This window comes from Centrocercus urophasianus, unplaced genomic scaffold, assembly GCF_019232065.1.
Source record: "Centrocercus urophasianus isolate 14NV4802_14NV808 unplaced genomic scaffold, USGS_Curo_1.0 seq_10, whole genome shotgun sequence".
Lineage (NCBI taxonomy): Eukaryota > Metazoa > Chordata > Aves > Galliformes > Phasianidae > Centrocercus > Centrocercus urophasianus.
In genome coordinates, this window is record NW_024884142.1 from 87,219,264 (window position 1) to 87,247,151 (window position 27,888).

General features: G+C 43.4%; 1 protein-coding gene across 3 annotated transcripts in view; it reads left to right on the forward strand.

The window, feature by feature from the left end:
• The first annotated feature begins 3,689 nt into the window (after nt 1-3,689).
• The window catches only part of MAP4K3 (mitogen-activated protein kinase kinase kinase kinase 3), an 81,620-nt gene continuing 57,421 nt past the window's right edge, over nt 3,690-27,888 (forward strand). For all 3 annotated transcript variants that reach the window (XM_042830250.1, XM_042830258.1, XM_042830265.1), the window contains exons 1-6: nt 3,690-3,829; nt 12,870-12,927; nt 15,978-16,068; nt 22,036-22,100; nt 24,191-24,246; nt 26,431-26,478. In XM_042830250.1, the coding sequence (XP_042686184.1) occupies nt 3,722-3,829; nt 12,870-12,927; nt 15,978-16,068; nt 22,036-22,100; nt 24,191-24,246; nt 26,431-26,478 (426 nt within the window). In that variant the 5' untranslated portion in view covers nt 3,690-3,721. The remainder of the gene's footprint in view (nt 3,830-12,869; nt 12,928-15,977; nt 16,069-22,035; nt 22,101-24,190; nt 24,247-26,430; nt 26,479-27,888) is intronic.

Here is a 27,888-nt window from a genome sequence, read left to right on the forward strand (position 1 = left end):
GAGCCAGGAGAATAGTTTTGCATGTGCTATGTGTAATCTGATCTGAAAGTTACAGAGCAGGTAATCCACCTCGGTGGGTGGCCCTCGCCAGCCTCCCACAGCATAGCTCTGCAAAGGGCAGCTGGGGGGAAAGTCTGTCCCCAGCTGTCTGCAGGCACCCACCTCCCAGCCTTGGCTCAGTCTTCATTAAGCATTTTTCATCAGGCTAGGATTTTCATTAAGCTGCCAGATTAGCTATGCACAGCAAGCCTTTCCTCAGGCCTATGCTTTCTAAACTTTTTAAAGGAAAAAAAAAGCTATGCCTGTGCATTACAGCTGCTCGAATCAAAATATTTCCTTTGGCATGAGAGAAAGCATTGTGCATAGCCTTGTGAGTTCGGATGGTTCAAGCTCACACTGGATTCTTGTTGTTAGGGGACTTTAGCTCTCCCTCTGTAATAGTTGTAAACAACCATTAATTTTACAGCTAACTTTTTGTTTTTGTTTTTGTGAAAGTATTCCCCTTCCCTACTTCAGCATGAAGCATTCAATCCAACACCAAGAACTGCAAGCTCTAGGGAGGGACAGCTCTACTCATGAGAAAAAATATCACTTTGCATGTGATGGAGAGGGAGCGGTTGTTTTAGTCCCACGGTCCTGCTGCATGAGCCTTAGAACACTTCTCAGTTGTTCTTTTGTTTTTTAATTACTGGTTATTCCACTTGTGTGAGTGAATCGGTTCATGCAAGGCCCAATAACTGGAGATGAGAAGGAAAGGTGTGCTCCACTTACTGGCATCACATGCTGCCTACTCAAGGGAAACCTGATGAAGCCTTAACACATAATTAGCTCGCTAGAATGGTGCTTTACTATTACCAGTCATGAGGAGCAGAAGACCTGCAATGTGCTGGGTGAGGCTTTCTTCCACAAGGAAACTGGTTGCTGTGATGATGCACCTGCAGAGATCAGCTGCAGCCATGCCTTGGAAGTATGGTGATTCTTCTGAGATCTGTTGCCACCAAAACAGAAATAAAAAGTGGGGTTTACAGTGAACATCCATTCCCCTGCAGGAGAAAGGGGAGGGATGCTTAGAAACAGGCACTTGTGCACCTGGCTGGTGCCAGGCAGACCAACAGTAGAAGCAACTCTATACCTACAAGTGCCTGTAAGTAGAAAGTAATCCTCTCTAGGATCAAACCAATGAGACTGCTGCATACGGATGCTTTTGTAGCTGTGCTATCAACCTCCCAGTTTTACATGAGCTATGTGATCATATAGCTTCAGCCACAAAAGATTCAGGATGTAGGTGCAGTATGGATTTATGCAAACACACCATGATAGAATTTGTTCTCTGTTTCATCTTTGAGTTTAAATTTAAAGTAACTTGGATGGACATAAATGTTCCAGTTTCTGAAAGCTGAGGAGTTTCCATGCAGACAGGTTTTGCCATAATTATTTAGCATGTGGCTCCCGACGTCACCTTCTGAAACATCTGCTGCTGGATGTCCTCCAGAGATGCTGGAATGCAGTTTTCCAACCTAAGGTCTGCTAACTCCTGCAGGGGCAAGGGGAAAGGCAACCTTTCTATGCAAGCTAGCATTTCATTCCTGCCTTGTTCTTAGGAAATGGACAAGGTGAGCTGTGCTGTCACTTAGGGAGCAGGTGACATTTGTACTGCTGGATTGTCTTTGACAGGTTGAAAGGGATGTTGCACAAGCATACTCATTGGCTGGCAGACATGCTACATGTTAATAATGCACCTCTGAGAGATACCTGCTGGAGAAGTAGATGAGGTGCTCTGGTCTCCCCTCCTGGTGCTGGTAATGCTCCTCCTTTCCTACACACAGCTCTCATTGCAATTGGTTCCTGTCAGTCCTTCTCTGCCCTGCTCCCAGTACCAGTTCCGGTGTCCAAAGACCAACAAGTGCCAGCAGCCCTCAGAAAACATTTCCTTTTATGTGGGAGCATGACTACTTATTCCCTTGTCTTTGTCCCCCCTATCCACAGGATACTACTTTCTTTAGCGATTTCCCTCAGCAGTACATGCTGGCTGGGGCAGCAGTGTCTGTGCCACTGAACTTGCAAGGAAGAGAAAAGGAAGGGCCAGAGTGGCTTTCTTTCTTTCTTTTCTCCTCTCTCTCTTTCTCTCTTTCCTTTCCTTCTCTCGTTCTCTCTTTCTCTCTTTCTCAAGACCATTTCTCTCATTTTTACTTTCCATGTTATTCAGAGACACCAGCGCATCCTGCCACTGGCACCCTGCTCTTTGACATGACACCACAGAAATGACTGCTTTACAAGGAGGTAAATAGCCATGCAGCTGTATACAGCCAAGGCAACCAGCGCAGAGGGTCCCGTCCTGCATAGGTGCAGCTCCTTGAGCTTGCTCTGGTAAGGTGGTGCTTTCCCCTAACCACCGGTTCTCTAGCTGAAGATTCACGCCTTTAGATTTAAAGAGGAAGCATGCAAGGAAGAAGCTGAGTCTTCAGGCTGCCCACATTGTGATGGGGGAGAGAAGTATTTTTTTTCCTGTGAAGTATAAAGACTTTGTGTTTAAGGAGAGGGAGAAAGCGTCCAAGATGCACTCCTGCCTTTTTACACTTAAATTGGGAAGTATCCCAGGCTTGGCTCTTCTTCCTGGGCAGCAGGAGTATACCAGGATGGAGTGATGTGTGGGGGTCTCTTCACCTCCCTCCCACCTCCAGATCCAACCAGGCCCTCCACATAGCTTCCCTTCCCGCACTTTCTTTGGGACATACTTATGACCACAACCAACACACAGTGTGGACGTTGGTGTTTTAGATCTTAAATGGCAGCTGGTCAGATGGGTGGTGAGCACAGTAAGCCCTGGAACTAATGCTGCCTCCAGCCTCGGTGACGTATGTTCTGTGGCTTTGGGGTGCTGTTGAGAACAGTAAGGGTTCATGGTCCCTGGAGGCACCACAGCAGCACATCGCAGTGATTTGACTGAGGGAAGTCTGAGGTGAGAGCTGGTGTTTGTGTCTCTTGGTACGCATGGGGTTGGCTGAAGCTGGAAGGAGTTGTGACACCAACACCTGTATCTCTAGTGGCTTCAAAAAGAGCTGTTTGCTTTGCTCTGCCTGATTGTTTTGATTCAGGTAAGGCTGACAGCCTCCAAAGGATCGGATGGCAAGGAGCAGCAGCCCAGCCCGACCCTGTGGCTCTCGAGGCATGGAACGTGTCCTGCAGTGCCTCAAAGCTGCTGTGTCCAGATTGGTCCTTGGCATAGCCTTTGTGTCCCTGTGGGTGTTGCGTTGAGAAAAAGGAATAGGAAGGTATTTGGGTGAACAGGAATCAGAACAGAGAAACCCACAGGTTTTCTGTAAGATCAGAGAAAGCCCAGGCAATACGTGGGAATGGAAAGCAGGCTTCAAGCAGAGAAACAAGCTCGACGCCCGAACACCACTGCCAGCGCCGCCATGGCGCACGGCGCGGCGCTCACGTCCCTCGCTATCTCCGTCCCGCCCCGATGGGCCTCGTGGCTTCATCGCCTCACGCGGAGCTGCTGCTGCGGCGCATGCGCAAAAAACACACGTCCGCCGCTCGCCGCGCACGCGCGGCCCGCCGGGGCGGGGCGGCGCGCATGCGCGTTGTGGCTGCGCGGCGCCATGTTGCCGGACCGGGGCAGGGGGCGGCGGTGAGCGCTGCGGTCCGGCGCCCTCCCCTCCCCTCAGCTGCCCTCCCCCGTCCGGGGCTGCGGCCGAGCGGGGCTTCCCCCGGCACCATGAGCGGTGCCGGCGGGCGGGTGTGCGACCTGTCCCGGCGTAACCCCCAGGAGGACTTCGAGCTCATCCAGCGCATCGGCAGCGGCACTTACGGCGACGTCTACAAGGTACGGGCCCGAGAGTAGGACGGCCGGCACTCGGGACCAGCATCGGTACCTGCGGGCGTGCGGGCCGGGCCCCGGGACAGCTCCGCGTTGGGCCTTCTGTCGGGCTCCGGAGCCGCGTCCCGTCGTTGCGGTGCCGGTTCGGGTAGCCGTGCCCCGTGCTGCCGCTGTCCTGGCCCGCTGCGGGCTCCGAGGGTGGGAGGCACCTGTGCGCACCTGGGGTGGCGGGGCTGAGCCTGGAGCTCCCTTAAGGCTTACGAGCGGCATCGCAGTTTAGTTAACGAAGGGCAGGGCTGTGCCGGAGCGGTCCGAAGCGTTCTGCGATGGGAGGTTCAGTCGCTTTAAAGTAGCGCTGACGTTACCTCTGCCTTGAAATGAGCGTCCCTAGGGTGACGTCTTGTTTGGGTAGAGCAGTCTTTAGTTCAGGCTGTCTCGCTTGGATGTAAGAAAAGCTTCAGCACTCGTGTACCTGCCTTCTCAGTGTGCTAACCCCCAGCCCGATTCATGGCTTTATTGAAAAGGGTTATTGTGTTGTCTTGCCTACCTTGCTGCTTTGCAGTATTAGTGTGCTGTGCTAATAGCTATCCAAGCCTGCTTGCTTCACACTGTTTCTTATTTTTCTGCAAACTGCCCACTTGATGTTTATTGCATTTGAAACTGGTCTGCTGCCTGCGATCCCTTACTGATTGGGTTTGCTCAGTGCTCTGTATGTGACTGATGGATGTGAATTCTGTTTTCTGTGTCCACGGTTTTATTTTAAGGATGTTACCTCCATGCGTAGGCTGAATATATCTATTTACACTACCACTACGTGAGTGAGGCCTGCTAGTTTCTGTTGAATTTGTCATAGTTTTCTTGGTGATTATTATATTTACATTGCTGTCACCGTCGGTTCGCTGCTTGGTTAGCAGTCAACATTCAGCACGGCTTGTAACTTTTTGTTCTCTCTCAGAATGGATTTGTCTGTGTTTCATGTTTGCATGTGACAGGTGAGATGGAAGGTGACGTATTAGAACAAGGATATGTTGGGCTAAGTTTAAAAGTATTTATTTCTTGTTGGCAAAAGCGAGATAAACATTTTCTTACTTTACAACTAGGTTGAGAACAGCATAGGGAAAATGAGTCATGCTTTTCTCCTGAGAGAGTTATTGCCCATTTCATTTCGAGGCAAGGTGTTGCCCAGGGTGCCTTCAAAGAGGAATGTGAAATTAGTCTGAGAATCATAATGTGGCGTGGTTACTTCTGTGTCACAAAGAGGAAGTAATACACTCATGTATGTTATCCACGTGCGAGCTTAGTAGGCCTTTGTCCTGAATTTGTGAGGGGGTTAATATTAAAGCCTCTTTGATTTGCTTAGTCTTGCTTTCTGTGGGTGAACTTTGCGGTCAGTGAAGCAGTCAAGCAGAGCTGAGGTTACTGATGTAAACACAGAGCTCGTCGGTGGTGGGGTTTCAGCAGATCTGAACCAAGTTCTGGGTGTACTCAGATGACCTCAAACTAGTCCTTGAAAACTTCATTTTTTGCCCCCTTTAGCAGGGAGAGCCGTATAGGAAGGTGTATTATTGCGGTAACAAGAGGACGTCTCCTTGTGTTGACATTCTTTCTGTATGCTGACCTTTCTGTAACCTGTTTTCCTGGCGAAGTTTGGAGGAGCTGAAAGCAGAGCGGGCTGGCATCCACTTCCTCAGCTCTTTTTCACTGAGCTGAGCTATGGAAATGTGTGGGCCTGCTGTTAGACAGGTGGAACATTTTAAATAACAAAACAGATCTTAGTATTTATAAGAGCCAGTGGCGTGGAATAAACTAATGAGTTTGTAGTAAGAAAAGTAATGGGTAGTGTTTTCCATGTGATGAGCTCTTTATTGGATATGCATAGTCAACCTTATCTCTTCCAACCAATGTTTATTGTAGGAGATGAAGCTGGATCTAGTTTTGTCTCATTCTTAGTTATTAGGATATCCCAGGGGTATAAACGCTGACATAATGTTTTCTGTGAGGGTCTGAAAGATGCCTAAAGGACTTAATAAATAACATTCCACTGAAAATATGTTGCTGTGATAGATAAAGCAATATTACAGAGCTCTCATTATCCATTTAGATACAGTGGAGGATTTATAATTGATTCCCTTGTCCAGTGATGTCTCCTGGCAGGATTGGTGAAGTCAGTTAATGGCAAAATCAAGTTACTACCTTGGTAGCCCAGCTGTAACAAAACACAGACGATCTTCTAGTAGTGTTTTCTTGGAGCTAAGTAATCTTCTGTTCTGCGTTTTGTCTTCTCACTTGTCTGATTTTCTATGTCTTTACGATTGTACTTGTTAAATAACTTAATCTCTAAAGCAGACTTTGTATGAACTGAGAGCAGAATTGCTTTTCTGGCTGTAGTTGCGTGTTAGCAGAATTCTTATTTTCACCTTCTGTTTCTGTTGAATTTTCTCATCTGTAACAAGACTGTGAGAAAGGGTGAAGGCCTGTGCTGCTGTCACACAGTGAGTTCTGTCTTCTGTGTTTCTGTATTTCACTGTTAAGAAGACTTACATTGCGTGACACGGCCAGCAAAGCGTAAGGGAGGGCTTGTCCTTTTCACAGCCAAAACAGCATTACCCCATCCTGCCCCCTTTTGGGAAATAATTTTCTGGAGTGAAGTGAGGCAATCGCTTAATTACTTTATTTTGTCGGAGTTTTGGAGAGGTATATATATTTTTTTGTCTCTTGGTATGAAATTACCAGTCTGATCAGACCTGTACCCAAGTTCTGTTTAGTTTTGGGTTGCAACTTCCACATGGGATGTTCTAATGACTGTATTAATAATTAACATCCAAGTGCTGTAGTTTTCACATCCATACTAATACCTTTGGTTTTGTTGGTAACTCCGTATAGATTTGAAGCATATTCCGAGGTGACTGTCGGTCCATTTTGTTTGTTCGTATAGTTAACTTTTATCACTGTGTATCTTAAAAAAAAAAAAAAAAAAAAAAAAATCGTTTTGGTTTCGTAAGCATTGAACTTATTTGCCATTGTACAGGTTTTTCGTCTACTGTGGGTGCACCCTGCCAAAGATTCTCAGCATCTTAGAAGAAGACTTTTCTTTCCATTTTACTGGAAGTGATGCTTAATGATAATTAGACTGGACTGTTGTTTCTGCGCAGCTATTGGTTGTGTCATGTCTGCTTCACCTCACTTCTTTTCGTTTGCTTGACATCTGATTTCAGAACAGAAAAAGGCCGATTTGTCTGCTCTCCTGTCCTTTGGTTTGGATATTATTTTAAGTGAGGAAAGTCACATTTAACCACCTCAACTGTTTGAGACCAAAACGCTCAGATTCTGTTTCAGACTTTGGTTTCTGACAATGCTCCTATGTTTTGCTGGGGGAGAACGTGTCCAGAAGAGATGAACCTGAAGAGTCTTCCATTTTGCGTACAGGATTAATTTCTCTCCTGTGCTTCTCTTTCCTGGGATGATCTGATAAGCCATCCATTCTTTAGGAGCAGAGAAGATGCAGGAATATTTCAGCAGTGCCTTTCACTTGTGTGTTTCTGATGCACATTTTAGTATTCTTATGTACCTTGCAGTTGTTCAAGCTCTTTCTGAAGGATAAAGATCCTTTTTGAAGGATCTATATTTCAGGATTTCTTTGTTAAACAAAACATCCCTTGTTTTCTAAAATTGTAGCCCTGTCAGGCTTTGGTGTCGTGCCTCCTACCAGAATGTGGAATGCTATTTATTTTTACCAGAACTGTTAGTAGTTCATTTCAGGTTAATTACAGCTGTGACTTCCTCCTAAGCTGTTAGATCAGATCAGCACATCTTACTATTGCCTGAGAGCCAGGGGATTCCCTGCCCTATTCCTAGCTTTAGTCGCTGTCTCACTGCTTATCTTGCATCAGCTCTGGAGCTCAGCGTGCTGCCCAAGCCAGTGTGCTTAGCTAGCCTTGCAGAAAAGGGACCAAAAAAGGAGTCAGGTGGATTGCTGCATGCTGAGCATGGGCTCAGCTCCTGGCTTTGAGAGGGCGGCAAGCAGGGAATTGGGCAGCATGTAGGGTGGCAGAGCTCACCTGGGTCTTTCTGTGCTGCAGATGAGTTATCCTAGGAAGTAGCAACTTATTTAGAAACTGCTTGTCCGTGTTTGGTCAGCAGTTAACGTGTGAAGTAGTTGAGACCAGAAGCAAGCTATAATTACTGTCTTAGACTTTGCTTTTTGGCCCAGTTTCTCTTGTAGCATTGCATATTTGATGTTACCAGCCTCCATTTGAAGGACAAATAGCTGGCAAGTGATTTACCTCTTTGGACCCTGGATTTTATGGCTGTACTGCACAGGCCTCTCCCTGTTGTGTGTATACTGCTGAGGCATGTAGTAGGCACGGTACTAAATGTGGGCATTCCTCTTCCTTTGCAGACACATCCCTTGCACATCTGCTTGTCTTCTGCTTGGCTAAGCAGAGCTCATGCATGGAGCTCATCTGACTGCTGTGCTATTCCATAGCTCTTCCATTCTCTATTTTGGAGTAATAAGATCCCTCCAATTGTGAGGCAGTTTTGATTAACAGAATTTTGTATAATGCAATAACAACAACAAAAAAAGACTTTTCTATCTTATATTTATAGTAAGTGGCAGCTTTTCAGGTAACATTTTGATCTGCCAACTGTCTTCACAGCGGTGCTGGTAGTGATTCCTGTTTGAACAGGCAGCGCTTCTTCAGCTTGACTTAAGTTGTTGGGTTTTTTTGTCCTCATTCACTGGTTCTGATGAGTAGCTTTGTATGGCTTTCCAGAGCCCACTGTAAGGGTTGTATACATTTAGTGGTATGCCTGTGGACCAACAACGCCATCTTTGCTTCTGGAAAACCCATGCAATGCATTCTTGTTGAAACAGTTCACTTCTGTAAGTGGGGAATTGTACCCGTTTTGATTTCTAGATAGATGACATTGTGGTAAAGATGGCGAAGTAGGGATTGTGTTTTGTGAAGTCTGCCAGAAATGCTGGCGGGAGGTAAAGCTGCTGGTGTGTGCTGTTGCCTCATCCTCATGAGGGCTAGGAGTTGACCCCCCCCAGAAATGTGTTTTTTTTGACAGAGACCACGAGTCTTTGAAACTGTTGATTGCTTTTTCTGACTCAAAAGTACTTGTTTGAAATTGCTCTTCAGCCAGCTGTGCCTTATTTATGCTCTAATTTCAAAACCTGTATGTCCATTACAGCTTGACTGTGATTATGCTGAATGAAAGCATAAGGCAGGTCCTCAGCATACCAAGCTATTGTGTAGTGTGTACACAAGCATTCTCCCAGTAGGCTTCAGAGCCAACTATTATTTTCAGAGTGTCAGTACAGTTGGAAGTGCTGTATGTTTTCCACTGTCTCATTTATGGGTGCTTGGGCAGGGAATTGTTTTCCAACAGATGTCTCCAAAGCGATTTGATGAGATCTAGGAACGCTTGTTGGGGTACCTGGTCCTCATCTTTTGTGAGGAGCCCTTGTACCTCATACCTTTAGTGTTAATAATCGAAATGGAATAGGATACAAACTGCTACCTTATGTAGGTTGCCGATTTCAAGTCGTGTTGTCTTAAGGAATAACTCATGCCCTGAAGCAGCTGGTAATCAGCCCTTCCTGAGGGCAGTGCTGACCCACGTTAAATCAGGTTGTGTTCCTGCTTTCTAATATTTATGAGTCCAAGAAGATAATGGTTGAGAGAACGGCCAGCTGGCTGAGGAGTCCTGCTACCGCTGGTGTTGGAGCAAGGAGGAAACGCTGCATCTTTTTGGCTTCAGCATTTGTTCTTTCCCACCCGCAGTTCTTCAGTGTCCTGCTCTCAAAAGAAATGTTTGTGACAGGAGGGATGGTATCAGCTGCAGAGTGTGGAGAGGGCAGGTTTGGCGAAGTTGCCGGCTGCTCAGCATTTCTTCCTTTGGCTGGGATGGAGCACGTCCTGCTGTGGTTGTATCTGTAGATTTGTCTGTCTGCTGTTGATAACTTTTCTGGCATTACTGTCACGTGGTAATTAACAACAAGAAGCTCACGTGTTTTATTTGGCAAAATTTGCTTCAAATTTTTCATTAGTTCCTACCCAACTTATGTCTTAGTTTGGTTGCCGTAACATTCTGCAGAGCACAGTGACCTTCAGTTAGAGATTCCTGACAGCTGAACACAGCATGAGGTGTGTGCAGGGAGGATGTACCAAACAACTTGTCTTTGTCAGACTGGCAGCATCCCTGAAGCCTCTGCAGTGGTCTCCCAGCTTTGTTTGCACATCCCAGCTGAATGCAGGATGCCTAACTGTAGATCTCGCTGTTTCCACTCACCGCAGTGGTATTTCATTGATTTCTCTTGCTAGCTGTTTCAAAACATGTCTTCTAGGATAAACAAGACTTGCAGATTATCTTATATCTTCATTAAATTATAATTAATCTTTCTTGTTGATCTCAGAGGTTAAAAGTATACTGGCTTTCAGTTTGTGAACGTCTGGCCTCTGTTTCTTCCTATGAAAGTAGGTGTTAAGGAAAAGCAGTAAGGAATAAAAATCCTACTTCAGCAGTGCCACTTTGTCTCTTGAGTCACCTTCATTCTCTGTTATGGATGAAAGGAACCGGTATTTTTGCTATTTTTAGTATCTGTAGCATCTTTGTTGCTGCCACAAAGCGATGATCGGAAACACTGCTGCCATCAGGGGAGCACACAAATAATGGCTTACTGGGAAAGGACTGCCAGGCAGATTTTGTTTTTAACTCTTCTTTCTGTAACCTGTCACATTTGGACCACTGTCTGACTTCCGTGGGTTTCTCACTGATCTCAGGATCTATTCATAATCATCTGCCTCCAAAATATTTATAAATGCCCGTGCTTCCAGCATCACGGAAGAGCACAGCCACCGCAAGGAGCAACAAGAGGTCTGAGGTCAGCTGTGCAAGGAACTACCTGAGTAGACCCCTAAACACAGGAATGCACACTGCATTTATTTCCAGACTGGCTATTTTTTGTAGCATTTTGATTTGTCCTGCTTCTTTTCCATCAGTTAAGGCAATGGAAAAGCCATCAGCCAGCTTTCAAGATGCTGTTGGGTCAGTGCCTTACAGCACTTGATCAGTTGTGGCTTTGTAGAGCAGTGCCGTGGATCAGCGTTTGCTTTCTTTTTTATAAAGTTAGCTTTAAAATATATTTGAGAAGGGGAATCTCGCTAATAACCACAAGCCTCTGATCTGCTAAGTGACTTAAAACCAAGACGATTAACAAGTTAAAGGTGGTGGCCTCTCTGTGTCATTAAATTATATAATTCTTCCACAGATCTGGCACTTTTTTGCTTTGAAAGTGGATGGGGAAAAAGGAAAAAGCACGACAGGCCTCGTGTTCTGGGCGCTGCATAGGACACAGAGTGGAGTTTGGTGCAGCCAGTGACTGTCCTGTGCGATGCAGCACTGGGCACTGAGAGTGCCCTGTGGAGAGGGGAGGCAGGAGCTGAGCATCCTTGGGAGCAACCAGGATTATTGTTAATTATGTTTCTTTTAATGGCTTTTTAAGAATTTAGTGACATTATTCACTCGGTTGTGGAGCTACTGTGTATGGAAGGGAAAGGCTATTTTAATTCTTTCTAAATCGTTCCTTTGCACACTTGTCTTCTTTGCAGCCTTACAGGGAGAAAGCTGTCAGTGACTGAGTGCAGGGATCAAGGGGCAGGCGGTACCTACAGGAGCAGAACGTGTTGTGTCTCCCTCTTGGGAGTCGCAGAAGTAGTTGCACACTGCAGGGTAGCAGCACGTGATCCTCCCTGGGCCCTGCTTCTCTGCTTTGAGATCTGTCCATACTGTGATTACTTTTCAAGCAACAGTTCAGTGGCCAACTTGTTGGAATTTAACAGGGAAGTACAGCACAGTCAAGGACTTGCATAACATGGCGCTGTTGTGTGCCAGCACAGAGCTTCTTAAGCATGCTTGCAGTTTCAGAGCTCAGTACAGAGCTCTGCTGAGAAGGACTGGGGTTGTGGTTGATGAAAAACTTAACGTGAGTCAGTGGTGTGTGCCTGCAGCCTGGAAGGCCAGTGCTGTCCTGGGTTCCATGAGAAGAGGGGTGGCCAGCAGAATAAGAGAGGGGATTGTTCCCCTCTACTCCGCCCTCATGAGGCTACATTGGTAGTGCTGCAACCAGGTCTGGGGCCCCCAGCACAGGAAGAACGTGGAGCTGTCATAGAGGGTCCAGAGGATGGCCCTAGGGTGGAGCACCTCCCCTAGACAGGCTGGGCTTGTTCAGCCCAGAAAATAGAAGGCTGTGGGCAGGTCTCATTGCAGCCTTCCAGTGTTTAGAGAGAGTTTATAAACGTGAGGGAAATCAGCTTTTTAGACAGTGATAGATAGGACAGGGGGAATGGTTTTAAACTAAAGGAAGGGAGGTTTAGATTAGATATCAGGGGGTTCTTCACTGTTCTTCACTGACAGAGTGGTGAGGTGCTGGCACAGGCTGCCCAGAGAGGCTGTGGATGCCCCTTGCCTAAAGGTGTTTAAGACCAGGTTGGATGGGGCCCTGGGCAACCAAAAGGTTGACAGCACTGCACGTGACGGGGTTGGAGCTTGATCTTAGGATCTCTTCCAACCATTCTGTGATACAGGTTAGCTGCTTATTGTGTTTGTGACAGTTTGCTTTTGAAGAAAAGAAATCCAGTATGAGAGGATCTGCTGGAAGAAGACTTCCTACAAGTTTGTATTGGAGAAGAGCATGCAAGCTCTAGAGTTCTCTTTGGTTCAGTCATCAAGCACAGTCATGGATTATTTTATCTAACTGAAGTATATGCTGTAAGCTCAATGAAAAATAAATGCATGCTGTATTTGCAAGTCTAACCTCACATTCAACATAAATATGCAAGACATTTTAATTTATTGGCTCCTTCTGTGGCTGTTCTGCTTTAAAATAACCCCAACAAATGATTTCATTGTTTTGGGTCCTTGTGTTTCTCAGTTGCACTTTGATTCTGCATTGTTAGAGAATCTCAAGCGGAGGGCACAGAATAAATTGCTGTGTTGTGCTCTCTAAATACTGATTTGATTGTTTGTTTTTTTGTAGGCTAGAAATGTCAACACGGGTGAGCTAGCAGCAATCAAAGTAATAAAGTTAGAACCAGGTAAGTGGTCACTGAAAAATATTTACGTTTGAAATATGTTTTTGTAAAATCAATTGAGTTTAGTATTGAAAAAGGGATAATCACTGTAGAGGAGAAAATACTTTATTTCAAAAACTGACATACATGACAAACAAGATATGAGAGGAAAAAACATTGGTTAAGGGAAAGCTGATTAAAATTTCAGCATGAGTTGGGTTTTTTGGCTTTAAGTATTGTATTTTCAACTCATGTGGTATGAAAATCTGCAGAGAACAAAACAAGTGAGGAAGGCAGAAAATTCCCCTGGAGAAAACGAGAGGGAGAAATAAAAAGGAAAGGTGATAAAATAGGTGAGCATTAGTTGAGTATTGAGAACTGAGTAAATTTCCTGCAGTTCTCTGGCAAACTCTGATTAAAACTTTATTATATGATAGATTTTTGCTTGAACCATGCTTATGTTGTTATCTTATAAGTGCATATGCCAGCATTTCTGTTGCAGGCCTGTAAGTGCTGTTCTGTTGATATGATAGACATGTTGAACATGAGTGCAGTAATTTGGGGAGTAAAATGGCCAGCCTTTTTGTTTGACTCTTTAACTGTTGGTGTTCCATCTCAAGGTTTATGTTGAGGTAAGTGATGGAATGCTTCAAGTATTAGCTGGTTTTATCTTTACAGAGTTTGCAGCTGAGAACTCAAAGGAATTATTGCTTTCTCCTTTTTTTTGTGTGTGTCTGGAGGTGTAGGTATGTTTGGAAATATAAATTCAAGACACAACAGTACGTTACAGCGTAGTTCCAAAAGTGTACGTTCATCATGCAGCTTTGGTTGAATCTGATGGTTGTGTCAAGTTCTGCTGCTGTAGCTCATTAGAGCAGCTCCCATCATTGGAGGACGTGGCTGTGCGTAGCGCGGGTTTTCTGCAGCCGGCTGCGTATCCCCGTGGAACTGTAAAGCTAAAGCAGGGAAGGAGAGTTGCATAGTGAAGAAAGGAGAAAAGACAACGTCAACCTTTCATGTAATGCAGTTGTTCACTTAGCTGACTCCTTGCCCTCTTTCGGAAATATGGAGTGGCTTATTACATGGAGTGGGACTCGCTGAATGACACTGCGCGCATTATCTGAACAGCAGGCAGCATGAGGATGCGCTGCTGCTGAGGGAGCTTGCTCTTGTGCTGTGTTGGCAGGGATAGCGTCTGGCATCTTGCAGCTGAATCAAGTATTTTTGGCAGCCTTTGGGCACTAAGAGGAGTACAAAAAGATGAGCTTTAGTTACCCTGAGTTTGCTTGGTGAGCTCAGCTTTTCTCTTCGTAATTGTCGCTTCTAGTTGGAGTAGAGGGTTGACTCACAGCTTAATAAGTGTCCACGTTCCAGAAGGGCAGTACTGGCTTACATGTCAAGTTTTGCAGACTTGGGGACAGTGTGAAAATGAAGAGCTAATTGTGGTTGGTGTTCGCACTGCTTTAATATTTTGGATGCAAATGAAAGCACCCTTCAAATGCTGTAGGAATCGCCAAATCATAGAGGTTGGAAGGGACCTCTGAAGATCATCTCGTCCCAACCCCCTGCTAAAGCAGGTGTTTCCTGACATAGGTTACACAGGAGCTGTATTCCTTCACAAAGATACCTGCTTTCACGTTAAAATATTTTCTTCTTTGCTCTTCAGCATTTGCTTGGAGTATTTGGCTAACAGGAGAGTCAGGATACAGCATGCCATCAATAATAAGCAATTGGCTATGAAGCTACCTTGCAGTTTCAAATTTGCTTTCACTAAATATAACAACATGTGGATATCAGATTTGAGGTGCCAAACTGTTAGATGACTGGTATTTTAATGGCTGGGAGAAACCCAACCATATTTACTTAGATAATAGGTTGGCCAGTTCTGCTGGAATTTATTGTGTTACATTTGAAACTTAGCAACAACTGTATCTGATAAGTGATTTTTTGAGTTATGGCAGCAGATAAATAGAAGTGTATTGTCTATATTGAGCTTTTTAGACAGCAGCTTTAGCTCCAATTAAAAAAAGTCTAATTTTAGAGTTTTGCTGAAGTGTCCTATAGCAGTAGAGAAGAAGAGTTTTGACACACTTTGCATTTCACATTTCTTGAATTTGCTTTAAGTGTCTCTTAACCATTTAGCTTCATGAACAACTTTTAATTTAGAGCTCCAGGCTTATTTTAGATACAAGTCCTTGAAGCCAGTAAGAATGAGTTGTTTTTTGTACTGTATGTATTTAGTAGCTAAGCAAACTTCAGAAGAAATCCTTCAGGAATAGCATGCTAGAATAGCTGTAGTTTGCTCCAGCTTGAGAGATTTCAGGAGGGTGCTACTGAAATGCAAAGGAACATTTGATGTGTTTCTCAAAAATAAAAAAAGGCTGTCAGGTGTGTTATTGGCATTGTCTTACATCTTGAGTTCTCTCGCCTTCTCTAACTTACTAAATCCCTGCATAACACCGCTGAAACAAAAACATCTCTGGAAAATAGCATTCAAGGTGTTCCATTTTGTGTACATCTATCTCAATGTATGCGTCTGGTAGGAATCTTTCATAGACAAGTGCAGCCAAAGTACCAAGTCATAAGATGTCTGTCAGTGTTTTATCTGTATGTAAGTTATGTGCAGTCCACAAACGTGTGTGCTTGTGAGTCTACTGAGAAGTTGCTGCAGTGCCATAGAGTGGGTGTTTAGTTCAGGAAGGTGATAGGATGCACATTGGACACATGGCCAAAAATAGCATAGTTTTGTCATGTTTGAGGAACCTGGAGTGTTGGCAGGGCATATGTAGATGGACACAGCAGGGCCTGAGGGAAAACAGAACTGAGGAAGATGTGACACCTCCTGAAGAAGTATCCACAGATGTGAAGTCTGTCTGGCCACAATGAGACTTATTATTTGTAAGAATATTGTTACTTATTGCTAACAAGCATTGATTTACAGTTGTTTTCTATGCATGTGAAACTAGCAGATAATTTTAATTCCTCAACATGCTTTTTCTGTAAACATGTACTGAATGTCTAGTTGAAGTGCAGATGTGGGCCAGGCCAATGATAATATTCATTCTTCTTTTCAGGGGAAGATTTTGCTGTTGTGCAGCAGGAAATCATTATGATGAAAGACTGTAAACATCCAAACATTGTTGCTTATTTTGGCAGCTATCTCAGGTACGGTTTGGTTCTTTTGCTTGCTTAAAAATGCCTCGATATTGACTTGAAAAGGGTAGGTATAGGGTGACAAAGGCAAAACACAATTTACCTAATAAGTACTACCTCCTTATTTACTTTTTTCCCTTTTGCTGTGAAATCTGTTCACCTTGCTGCAGTCTCTTTCTAGAAATAATGTTTCTCTCAAAGTCTTTCAATGGCTGCAGTTAAATCTGTTTCAGTGAAATGTCTCTTAAATTTGCAGAACTTTATGTTGCATAATACAGAGTTTTTGGCAATACTATGACTTAATTGTTCTTGCCACGTAAAATTGTGACAACATGAAATTGAGTGTTATGGGGAAATAACAAACCACAGTTCTTCATCTCCTTTTGTTTTCATTTTCACCTCGTTTAAGAGTACTGGTGCTATAATGCTTTGTAAAGGAGAGGCTTCTGCTTGCATTCAGGTATTTGCACATCTTTTATCTGGAGCAGTATAGATAGAACGCTGTAGCTCTGCAATCTTGGCAGTATGCTAGACCTTCTTTGTAGTAGAAGGATGCTAGATTGAGGTATTCGTGTGCTTAGTAGCCTTCAGCAGCTCCAGCTGAAGTTTTCCATGATAGCCATCTGCTGCAGATGAAGATTTTCAGCAGTATTGGCCAAGTGCTTCAGAGAAGATACAGGTGTTTGTACATGAAAATGTTTGAAATTACCATCTCTGAAGAAGGAATTTGGCTGCTTTATTTGGTACGCACCTTTTCTATTTAGATCTAAAATACTGTTTCTATTATTTCTATTCTGTTATTAATATTATTTCTTTTACCTTAATTCCAGATCTGTTAGGGCTTGTGAAAGCCCAATTATTGTTTTCCTTACAGCTGGCAGGCTTGGTGCACATTTGCAGTACTGGGGAAGAGCTGAATGTGCACTCTCTGGTTCACTCAGCCTTTGTGAGGCGTTCCCTGTCTTACTCTAGGTGATCCAAGATGGAATGTTGAAGTGGAGAGCATGGAGTGCTCTCTTGTGCTGGTGGTTACCTTGGCGCTGAGTGCCTGTGTTGCTGCGGCTGGTCAACCTGAGCCTGCCAGCATCAGGGAGGCAGCACTGGGAAGGAGGCAAGCCCTAGCAGCAAATGCTGGAGGGTGGTTGTGTGCCTGGTAAGGAGTGTGGAGGTGCTCTAAGGAGTTTGTTCTCCCTTCATCCTGAACACTCACTGAAACCGTGTGTTATCAGTGGCGGGGATTCATTGCGTTGTTCTCTGTGTAAGGATGTTCTTAGCTGTTTGACGAGTAAAGAAGTATGGCACGCTCGGATGTGGTTCAAGTCAACAAGACTTGGGTTTTAATTAAACTTATGCTATAGCCATTTCAAAGGGCTGTAGTGGAAAACCTGCTTCACTGCCATAGGTTAGTGTGCATTGAGGATGTGTCCAAGGGGAAAATGAATTTTCAGAGAAAGATGAAATATGCTGAAAGAACAAAGAGGAAAGCAGACCATCCGTGGTCAACAGATCACTGAAATGAACATCATGCGTGCTGTGTGCTGGTTGAGGCAGGGAGTTGTGTTACCAAGATCACGTGGTTATGTACTGCTTGTATTCTGAGGCACACAAAGGGAGCAAAGTCTGATTATAAAATCAACAAGGCGTGCTGTTCTGGCATCCCTTACCTCAGAGGGTGCTTGTCTTGGCAGCTTTAATGCTGAGCTGAGCTGTGAGCTGTGTAATGCATGGGTTTGTGTGAGTGTGTGTGAATGCAGATAGACTGCATTCATGTAGGGACTTGGTTCTCCAGGCTTCCACTGCAAGTGTCTGTGCTTCAGTTTGGACTGCTTAAGTTTAACTTGAAGGTCACTTGCATTCGGTGCAGTGCTGGCAGGCTTTTTCCTGTGCACAGATAATCAAGTCTTAATACTGATACGTGCCCTGAAGTCACATAAAAGATTTTTTGTATTGAGAATTTGTGGAGTTGTAAGCTGATGCCAAGCAGACTAACAGCTTGTCAGGTGGCCAAGCTGGCTCTTTAGGAGAGCGTTTGGAAGCTTGGTGTTATGGTGATGAAGGTTTTTGAATTAAAATTGCATGGTAAAATTGTGTAGTTGGGATCAGATACTGTCCCACTCTCCTGTTGTACCTCCTTAATCCTATTCCCAGCCTCAAAGCCTACTGTTCTTTGGCAAGAGAGCACTTCATTAAGATGTCCTCTTTCACATGGGATGCCTTTCTGCAGTACTGGAAAGGAAGCAGTGTTGCCGTTTTTCTTGATGTGAGACGTTAGTCTTGCATGCTCCCATGACAAGCAAGTCATTCTTATAAAACTGTAAGGAAGACTGATTTCACAAGAAAGAAGTAATTGAATGGAGGAGGGGAGGGCTTACAATCTGTAGTGCTGTTGGATTTACCTTGAGTTGTTTTTCTAATGCTTAAGCTTGTGATAAGAATGTGCCTGCTCCACTTGTGGCTGTTTCTGGAGGTGAGGTTGCTAGCTTTGTAGAGACACTGACACATGCATCCCGCTGCCTTATCAGCTGTGTTTAACCAATCACAGTGGGAATGGATTGATTAGAATCACGGAATTGTAGGGGTTGGAAGGGACCTCTAGAGATCATCAAGACCAACCCCCTGCCAAAGCAGGTTCCCTACACCAGGTCGCACAGGTAGGCATCCAGGCGAGACTTGAACGTCTCCAGAGAAGGAGACTCCACCACCTCCTTGGGCAGCCTGTTCCAGTGCTCCGTCACCTCACCGTAAGGAAATTCTTACGCACATTTGTGTGGAACTTCCTGTGCTGCAGCTGATGTCCGTTTCCCCTTGTCCTGTCTCCACGTAGCATTGAAAAGAGACTGGCCTCACCGCTATGGCCCCCACACCTCAGATATTTATAGACCTGGATCAGGTCCCCTCTCAGTCATCTTTTCTCAAGGCTGAACAGACCCAGTTCACTCAGCCTTTCTTCATAGGAGAGATGCTCCAGGCCCTTCACCATCTTCCTGGCCCTCTGCTGGACTCTTTCCAAGAGGTCCTTGTCTTTTTTGTTCTGGGGAGCCCAGAACTGGACGCAGTACTCCAGATGAGGCCTTACCAGGGCAGAGTAGAGGGGGAGGATCACCTCCCTCGACCTGCTGGCCACACTCTTTTTAATGCACCCCAGAATGCCATTGGCCTTTTTGGCCACAAGGGCACACTGCTGCCTCATGGCCAACCTGTCGTCCACCAGGACACCCAGGTCCCTCTCCGCAGAGCTCCTCTCCAGCAGCTCATCCCCCAACCTGTATTGGTGCATGCAATTATTTCTCCCTAGATGCAAGACTCTACACTTGCTTTTATTGAACCTCATCTGGTTTCTTACTGCCCAGCTCTCCAGCCTGTCCAGGTCTCACTGAATGGCAGCACAGCCTTCAGGCGTGTCAGCCAATCTTCCCAACTTCGTATCATCAGCAGACTTGCTGAGGGTGGCCACTATCCCCTCATCAAGGTCATTGATGAAGATGTTAACAAGACCGGACCCAGCACAGACCCCTGGGGGATACCACTGGTTACAGGTCTCCAGCCAGACTCTGCACCACCAATGATGACGCTCTGCGCTCTGCCAGTGAGCCAGAATCCAGCTTAGGATAAATAGAAGAATGCAGTTTGATGACTTTTTGAGATTTCATGTGAAAACAGACCATGAACAAACATTTTACAAACTTACAAAATTGTTAGATTTCACTTCAGTGTGAGTTTTGAGATTTAATTGAAACCTCTCGTGATACTTGAGCTGGAAATGCTTTTTCTGTATTAAGGGGGTGAGGAGGAAAGTAGTTTTCTTCCAGTCGGAGATAAGAGGCATATCTTGGCATACCTGGAATTCAGTTTTGGTATGTACAGTTTTATTTTGATGCTCCTGTGATTCTGCTTGGTCCCTTTCACACATGGTATACTGCTTCTCTTTTGTCTGGGGAGTTGAATGGCTGCCTTTGAACCCTCTCATTATCTGACCTTTTGTTTTTGTAAATATCTTTCAATACTAAGAAAAATACCATCATCCTATGCTTGGCATTTCACTGTGTGTTGTTCCTGTGCTTTTCTTCTGTTTACATACGGATTTCCCAGGCAGTTGAATTTCTGCCATGCTGTTAGCCTAGGTGTTAGGTTGCAGGCTCTAAATGGTACTGTTGATCCTGCCTCTGTGTTTTGTTTGCTTTGCTTGCCATTTGCTCTGAGGACTCAGACAACTGTATATGTATGTTGTAACTGTTGATTACATGGCTCTTCACCGTTTCTCAGAGCACTTAAGCACAGTAAGAAAAGGTTAGTGAGTCAGAAATAGTCTCCTCTTTTTATGCTCTTACATTTTTTAAACTTTTCTATAGGACTTTTCCACACTGGGAATTTGTGCCCAATGAGTGAAGTTGTGAATTTACAGCATGTAACTTTTTCATATTTCCTACTGTGCAGGCACTCTGCTGGGTTCAGGGCTGCTGGGATTTTCCTAGCTTTTCCCCATTTCCATGCTGGCATCAAAACAGGGTGCAGCATGGGCAAGAGTGACTTTCATGTGTCCCTGAGTCCTGTATTGCTGTAGGGAACAAGCACAGGTCTTGCAAGTGTCTTTCTGGTGACTTTTTCACTCTTGTTCCACTTGCTGATATGGATAATTCTGATGTCTTTCGCAAGTACTGGCATCATTTCTGTCTGATATCGATCAGTTATTTCAATGAAATGTCTTTGTATTATTTCAGAATAGCAGTGCTTTAATTAACCCTTAGAACTGCATGCTGTAACTGTGACTTCTGTTGCATGAAACCTTTATAATACGTAAACAATGCCCTTCCTATGGCACTGTTTTTGAGGGGCACATTGAGGTTGGACGTGTAGGAGGAGATTCATGAAAGACTTGGAACAGGGCCTGTTTTGGCTGTTACCTGTGAGAAGTACATTGTGAGAAATACAAGCAACTTAGAAGGGCAAGGAATAAGGTCATGGCCATGCAAAATGCTTCCAGGAGTGCTGGTGTTGCTCACAGGAGTGTCTGAGCTATTCTCGCAAAGCCTTGTGAATGCAACAAGCCCCAGATCAGGGGCCGTAAGCAAACTGCAGAGCATCACCAGTCTTCCCTTTGGTTGTCCTGTGTCTCAATCTGCCCTGAGGTGGCTGAGTGTGATTTTTCTCTCCTGTGTGTTTTGAAGGCCAGGAATGGCCAGGTGTGTCCCAGATTTTCTGCTCTACAAAGTGCCTCTCTGCCTCTGCACTTGTGACATCTGTCTTACCAGTGAAAATTACTAAGTGAAAATGGAAGATGAAAACCATAACTATACCTTTTGTACTCTACTGTTCCTTTGATTCCTTCAGTCTGTTGCCTGTTCCTGGAAGGAACTTTTTACTGCGGTACAATGAATCAAGCTGAATTCATTCTTTCTGTCAGAGAAATGAAAGAGCTGCCATGTGCCCCCTGCCACGCAATATACCCACAAGTATTTTCCAGGGAAAAGACATCACCTGAGTAGTCACTTAGTCACAACAGGGGCTCCATTCTGCCCAGCTTTGGCTGTAGCAGTAGTTTTACTCCATTTGTTGTGAAAGAAATTGAGTTGAAAGATGTCCCTCGGGCTTTCTGTATTATGAGTTTGTTTCTTCGTCTTGTTTGTTTTCTTTTAATTGTTCTGTTCTGAAAGATGTGGAGGGGAAAGGAAAATAAAAAAGAAATAAGAACCCGCTGTATTTTCTGTACCCTCAATAAAAGTAGATTTAATTTTTATAGTACATCTTCAACAGTGTTTTCTGCACACACTTCTGTTGCTCTAATAAATGCTGGAATTTTTGGTTATTTTGTTATTTATTTTGACAGTGAATTATCACATAATGATTCAGTCGTTTTAGCTCATACTCTTCTCACAGCACAGAGCTCGTAGCGTTCTGCTTTATAGTGCTTGAGTTTTCTGACATGTTCTACAGATACAGTTCAAATCTGACAGGCACTGAATGGTTTTGTTCACTTTTTAGACGTGACAAGCTCTGGATCTGCATGGAGTTTTGTGGAGGTGGCTCTCTACAGGATATTTATCATGGTATGTCAAGACCATAATTCCTTAAAAGCTAAGTAAAGCTTGTTTTAAGAAACTGGAGATGATTACAGTGTTTTGGAATCAAAGAGGATGAATCTTAAATTTAGTATCCATAATAATCCACTGAAGGTCAATTTTAACTTAAGTATCTATGCAAAAGGTTGTTTTTTTTCTTTTTTGAAACACAATGAACTGCAGCAGGGTGGAGTAATAGAAATTATTTCCTTCCTTCATCAGTTCGTGTACCAATCGCTGCTTTCCTAAAACTGTAAAATTAGACAGTATTATATAGTTTAAAAAGAAAAAAAAAAAAACAGGACAAAAACTTGTATCATGGTGTGCTGTGTTCACAGTCATCTCATTTTTGAGCTTTTGAACTTTGTTTTAATGCAGCCGATACCACAGCCTACAGGTGCCTGGATAAACAGGCAGATTAGCACTAATGCTCTTGTCTTTTCTGAGAAGCGACCTTCTGTATGTTAGTGATTCAGTAGTGCCCAAAGGGCCTTGTCAGTGCATGACATGTAAAAAGTAAATGTGGCTTACGTGTTTGCTTTAGACCTGTGTGCCTTGGGTGATTGAATAAACAAGGAGTGTCTGCAGTTCCATCATATGCAGTCAAGATTAGTCAGTTGGTTGCTAATTTTTGACAGACCAAGTCACTTCTAAGAGTTTTTTATTGCCCTAGCAATAAGATTTGCTTAGGAAATGACTATGCTACAAACATGTAATGGCTCTGTGATTGGGAGAGAATGTTTTTCAGACAGGAAATCCATCCAGATTTTAAATAGTGAAGATTTTCCATGTTAGGTTCCTCACATCCTTCTCGTGTACATAAACAGCTTGCAGATGTTTTTTACATTTAACTCGGGTGCAATTAAGACAAGGCAGCGATTCACAGATTCACACTGTGTTCACATTGCAGTCATTTGAGTGTGTTCTTGTTGATCCCTCACATCTTCACCAGTGTTGATGAGAGCATGGTGCCTGATAGGCTTTGTTTTGTGGAACACCTGTAGAGTAGGAAATGAGCTCATGTGGCTTAAATGCCTGAACAGATGTCGTACAGGAGCTGTTTCCTGTCGCAGCTGATTTTTTGGCTTCTCTGCCAGCAGCAGCTAGAGTGGAAGGTTCTTTTCTGATCTTAATTACATTACTAAGTTCTTAACTCCAGTTAAACAATAGGCCTCAGCAATTAAATCTAAAGTAAAATAATCATTCAAATTAATTCAGTATCGGTTTCTCAAAATAAACATGGGTTTTGAAGAAACTGTAGTTTAGTGCTCGATTCTTACTTAATTTTTAAATTCCCTACTCATTCGTGAAACCACATCCAACATTTCTGTTTGCAAGCTTCTCAGATTTTGTCCAGAAAACAATGAAGACTGCATGTCTGGTCATAAAAGCTTTTAGTCTCAGGATCAAAGTCAAGTGACCGAGGACAAGTTGTAAGCTGTTCCTTGCTTGTGGTTCAGTGTTTGTTTTGCATTTTTGTTCCAAATGTAATTATTTTAAGAAACTTGGGTGAGTTGTGACCCTAGAGCAAAAGGGAAGACTCTTGGATAGTGCTGAGTCTGCTCAGAGGGTGAGAATGTGGAAGGGTGCCTGGTGTGGCAGGCCCAGGAACCACATTTTCGGCAGAGCATGCGGAGAAAGGACAGAGGAGCTTCAGACAGCAGGTCGTGTGGCTGCAGGGGAGTAAAGGGGAGAGAGAAGGTTGTAAGGGGTGGAGCTTGGAGGGGCTTTGAAGTCCAGGACATAGGAGATTTGTGCAAGGGAAAGAGCTGTGCTTAAATCGCTGCTCCTGTTATTATAGAATATTTCTTGTGGGTTTTTGGTTTTTTCCTTCCTTCTGATTGCTTTGAGATTAATGTATCTGGATGCAAGCAATTTCCATTCCAAGAGGAGTAGATAATTTTTGAATTTGAAGACATTTTGGTAGTTCTTGTGATGTTCCTTCTGTGGGAAAGTTTAAACGTGTTCACGGGGTGATTCTACTGAATCCTCTCAGTGTGAGTGGAAATTGAAGTATAGATTTGGGAAGGACAATGTCGTACCTGATATTGAGTGGGGTTTTTTTTCTTCCATTTCAGTGACTGGACCACTTTCAGAACAGCAGATTGCCTACGTTAGCAGAGAAACACTACAGGTAGTGTACACTAAGGTTGTGGTCATATACATGTAACTGTAATGTAAAAACATTAAAAGCTAACACTAAAGCTATAACTACTTGTCCTGTCATGAAAGTGCGTGTTTGGAGGGCTTAGCATTTTTCTCTACTGCGGAAGTCCTCTGTTGTAGCCTAGAACTGGTTTGTTTAATTGTCTGACCCTAAATGATCCAGGATCATTTGAGGAAAACTGTCACCTACTTTCTGCCATTTTTTTGTTTGTTTTAAAAGAGAGATAAAAAGCAGTTTATTTATTTGTCAGTATTTGTGATGCAAGTTAGTTACTGCAAGTTTGAAGAAAAATTTTAAGGCTCAGTTTTGTGTATCTGATTGATATGTGCCAACAAGGAGGCAAAAAAGTGTGTATACTCAAGGTTTTCTAATTATAGTCTTTAGTCTCTCCTCATGGTTGTGTTAACTTTCATATTTCTTTCTTAAACAGAATATTTAGCTCACCAGTAAAATGTCACAAGAACCATCATGTTATGTCTTGGTTCCATGTGAGAGAGCAGCTCTTGGCTTCCACTGAATGCTGAGCTCTCAAATACTTTTTGTTGAGAGCCTCTCGCTTTCAAGATAGCTCTGTCCCTGAGCCAGCTCTATTGCATGCCACTGACCGTTTCTCTATGCTGTGCCAGAGATTGCTGTCTTCTGACTTCCAGGACATGTCATTTTCTTACAGTAAAGTCTTGACTTAAATAATATGCAGGAGTGGTTTTTGGTTTTTTGTTTTGTTTTTTGGAATCTCGAATACCTGAAGTTAGATTTTGAGGTCTGTATTTAAAAACTCATTAAGTGGTCTGATGTCAAAAACAAAAACAAACAAACAAAACACCAGTCACTGTCAGTTCTGATTGGAATCAGTGATACTGATTCTGAAACTGTAGGTACTGTAATATGGAGCTTCCATGATTATTTTTTTTTGGTGCCGTTGACATGTGGAGATGTACATGTGAAAAGTGCATGTGTGACACTTCTAGTTAATGCCTGTTGTTGCAGTGGAGGAATTGATGCTTCAATGGTACTCTCTACTAAAAGCAAATTGAGTCCAGTTTTGGATATGCATGCATCCCGCAGTGAGGGCAACAAGGTCTGTTGATCTGTCGAGGTATCTTCAGCCATTTGCCCCAGAGAACCTGTGCTAAAACGTTTCTGAGACTTTCAAGGAGTTTGATTGCACCATTAGTTAGTACTTTTATATTGCATTTGGATTTTAATGAATAACAAAAAATAGCCCCAAATTGCATTTTCAGTGGTACTGTTGCCAATCCATACAAAGAAAACGTTGACCATTTCACTTGAAAATCTCAAGTACTAAGTCCTGTAAGCTAGCATTTCCCATTTTTCCTGCTGATAGGAATAGAACTATCCACGAAAATGCTCATAATTGAAAAGGATCCTAATATTGTTTTTGAAATCAACTATGTGATGTCTTGCTGAGGTAATTGGGAGTTTAAAACAAAATTGTCTTAATATGGATATCTTCAGTGAAATGTAGTCATTGCAGAGGCTGATGATTGCAGGGTGCTGCGGATGTTTACCCGCTGCTTGCCCATGAAAGAGGATTTCAGAGATAAGCCCAGTGTTAGAAGCGGTGTGCTGTGTGATTCCTCATATGAGGATTTGACTGTATAGTATTATTTCAGACCTCGTGTTGAGGCACTGAGTCCTGAGATGTCTCACTGCCATTACCATCTGCAGAAATGCATGACCTAAAGTTGAAGCAGAGCATTAGCCCTGAGGAGCTGCCTGCTGGTGTCCTTCTAGAGTTAATTGAGGCCTGTAATGGCACAGGTGATCTCTGTGCCCGATATCTGGTGATCAGACTGCTGAATAGAATGCTGTTAGGCAGTTTAAGAGTAGCTTGCTCTAAAAAGGTGACAGTTAACATATCCAGACAAAAACTTAACCAGAAAAGTCTTTCCTCTCAGTGGGCTGATGGTGATTGATAGTCTTCCATTCCACCCCTGCATTTAGATGTTACACTGCTATGTACGTGGAATTTCCAAGTGCATTCAAGAGTCACTGAAATAAAGGAATGTTCTTCAACCAGAAAGTTATTTAGGTGACTGAATTGCATACTAAATACGTCTATTAATTGAGGATGAAAGGCATATTAAGTAAAATACTGGATTTAATTATTGTTTTAACTATTTTTTGCAGGGGCTCTATTACCTTCACAGTAAAGGAAAAATGCACAGAGACATAAAAGTGAGTAAAAACTGAATGGAATTTTGGTGTTTTTAGGATAATCTACATCATCACCTCTTAAGGGTTTTTACTGTTACATGGAAGTTTTGGGGATGCTTTCTAAATACATAAGGTTTTTCTGTTTATTGGAATAATATTTTCTACCCACCAGAAGAAAAATATCTTTCCTTAAAGCGCATGGGAATCATTTGTTCTTTTAATTGGAGCCACACACTTATTTTGAGCAGTGCAGCAGAATTTTGGCATCAGCTGCTGTCCAGTACAGCTTGTATTCAGATGTCCAAAAGGATGCTTTCTGTGCAGAAGGAAAGGCTTGGTCTTTTCCACACCCTTCTGAGAAGCTTGGTTACCCTTCTGACTGAACCAGCGAGTAAATGGAACTGTTGCTTGGCTTCTTGCTTCTTTTCTTGGTGAGCAGATTGCAGGGCAGTGGCTGCTGTTCCTTGTGCTCCTTACAGACTAACTTGTCTTCTCCTTCACATCTAAAATTAGAGAGCACCACAAATCAGGCTCTTAGCAGCGACTTCCTTAAACCTTCATCTCAACAAAGCTGTATCAAAGGTGGCTTGCTCATACTATTATACTCCCTGTTAATAGTTTCCTTCTGATACTTCCTGTTGACTTTTTGTCCCTGGGGTTTTATTACTTACTGTTTGCATTTCCAAACTGTTCCCTGCTCAGATTCCAACTTTAGTTTGGCAAGTTACCCTCCTGGAAATATGTCAGCAAATTACTGTATTCCTGTTCTTTGTACTGTTGTACGTGCATTTTTGTTTATCTGTGTTGTGTTTCTTTCAAACTGGGGATGCAGTAATGCATAGTAGCTTCAACCGTAGGTGCTTTAGTACAGGTAAACTCCAAGTCATCCTTGTTGTCTGCAGGAGGATACTTGGGGATACTTGGGTTTTGTGCCACCAGGCAAATAATTTCTGAGTGAGAGATTAATTTGGATGCTAAACTTGAACATTTTTCGTCATACTTAATGGGATGAGAAATGATGCTTGTTAGGCTGCAATGCATAGATACTCATTTCTAAACAGAAGTGTGCTGATGAAAACATGGAATCGTGTGTTTTTAAAACAAGAACAAAAATAAACGTGAGCATGGAAAAATACTATCTTCACCTGCAGCTCTCCTGACTATGAAGTTACATTTGCTTCCCTCAGTAGCTAAGTTATGTACTTATGTACATATATAAGTATATAACTTATACATGTACTTTTGTACTTACCTGTTCTGTTAGTCTTGAAAGGTGAACAAGGTCAAGAGCATGTTAACTGGGCCGTCACATTTATTTACCCAGCTCCATTTATGAGGCTCATTAACTGCAGTGTGCAGCATTTGCCAAAGTAAGCCTTGCAGCTGGAGCATGACTGCAGACCTGACTTCTTCCCCATGCAACCCCCTACC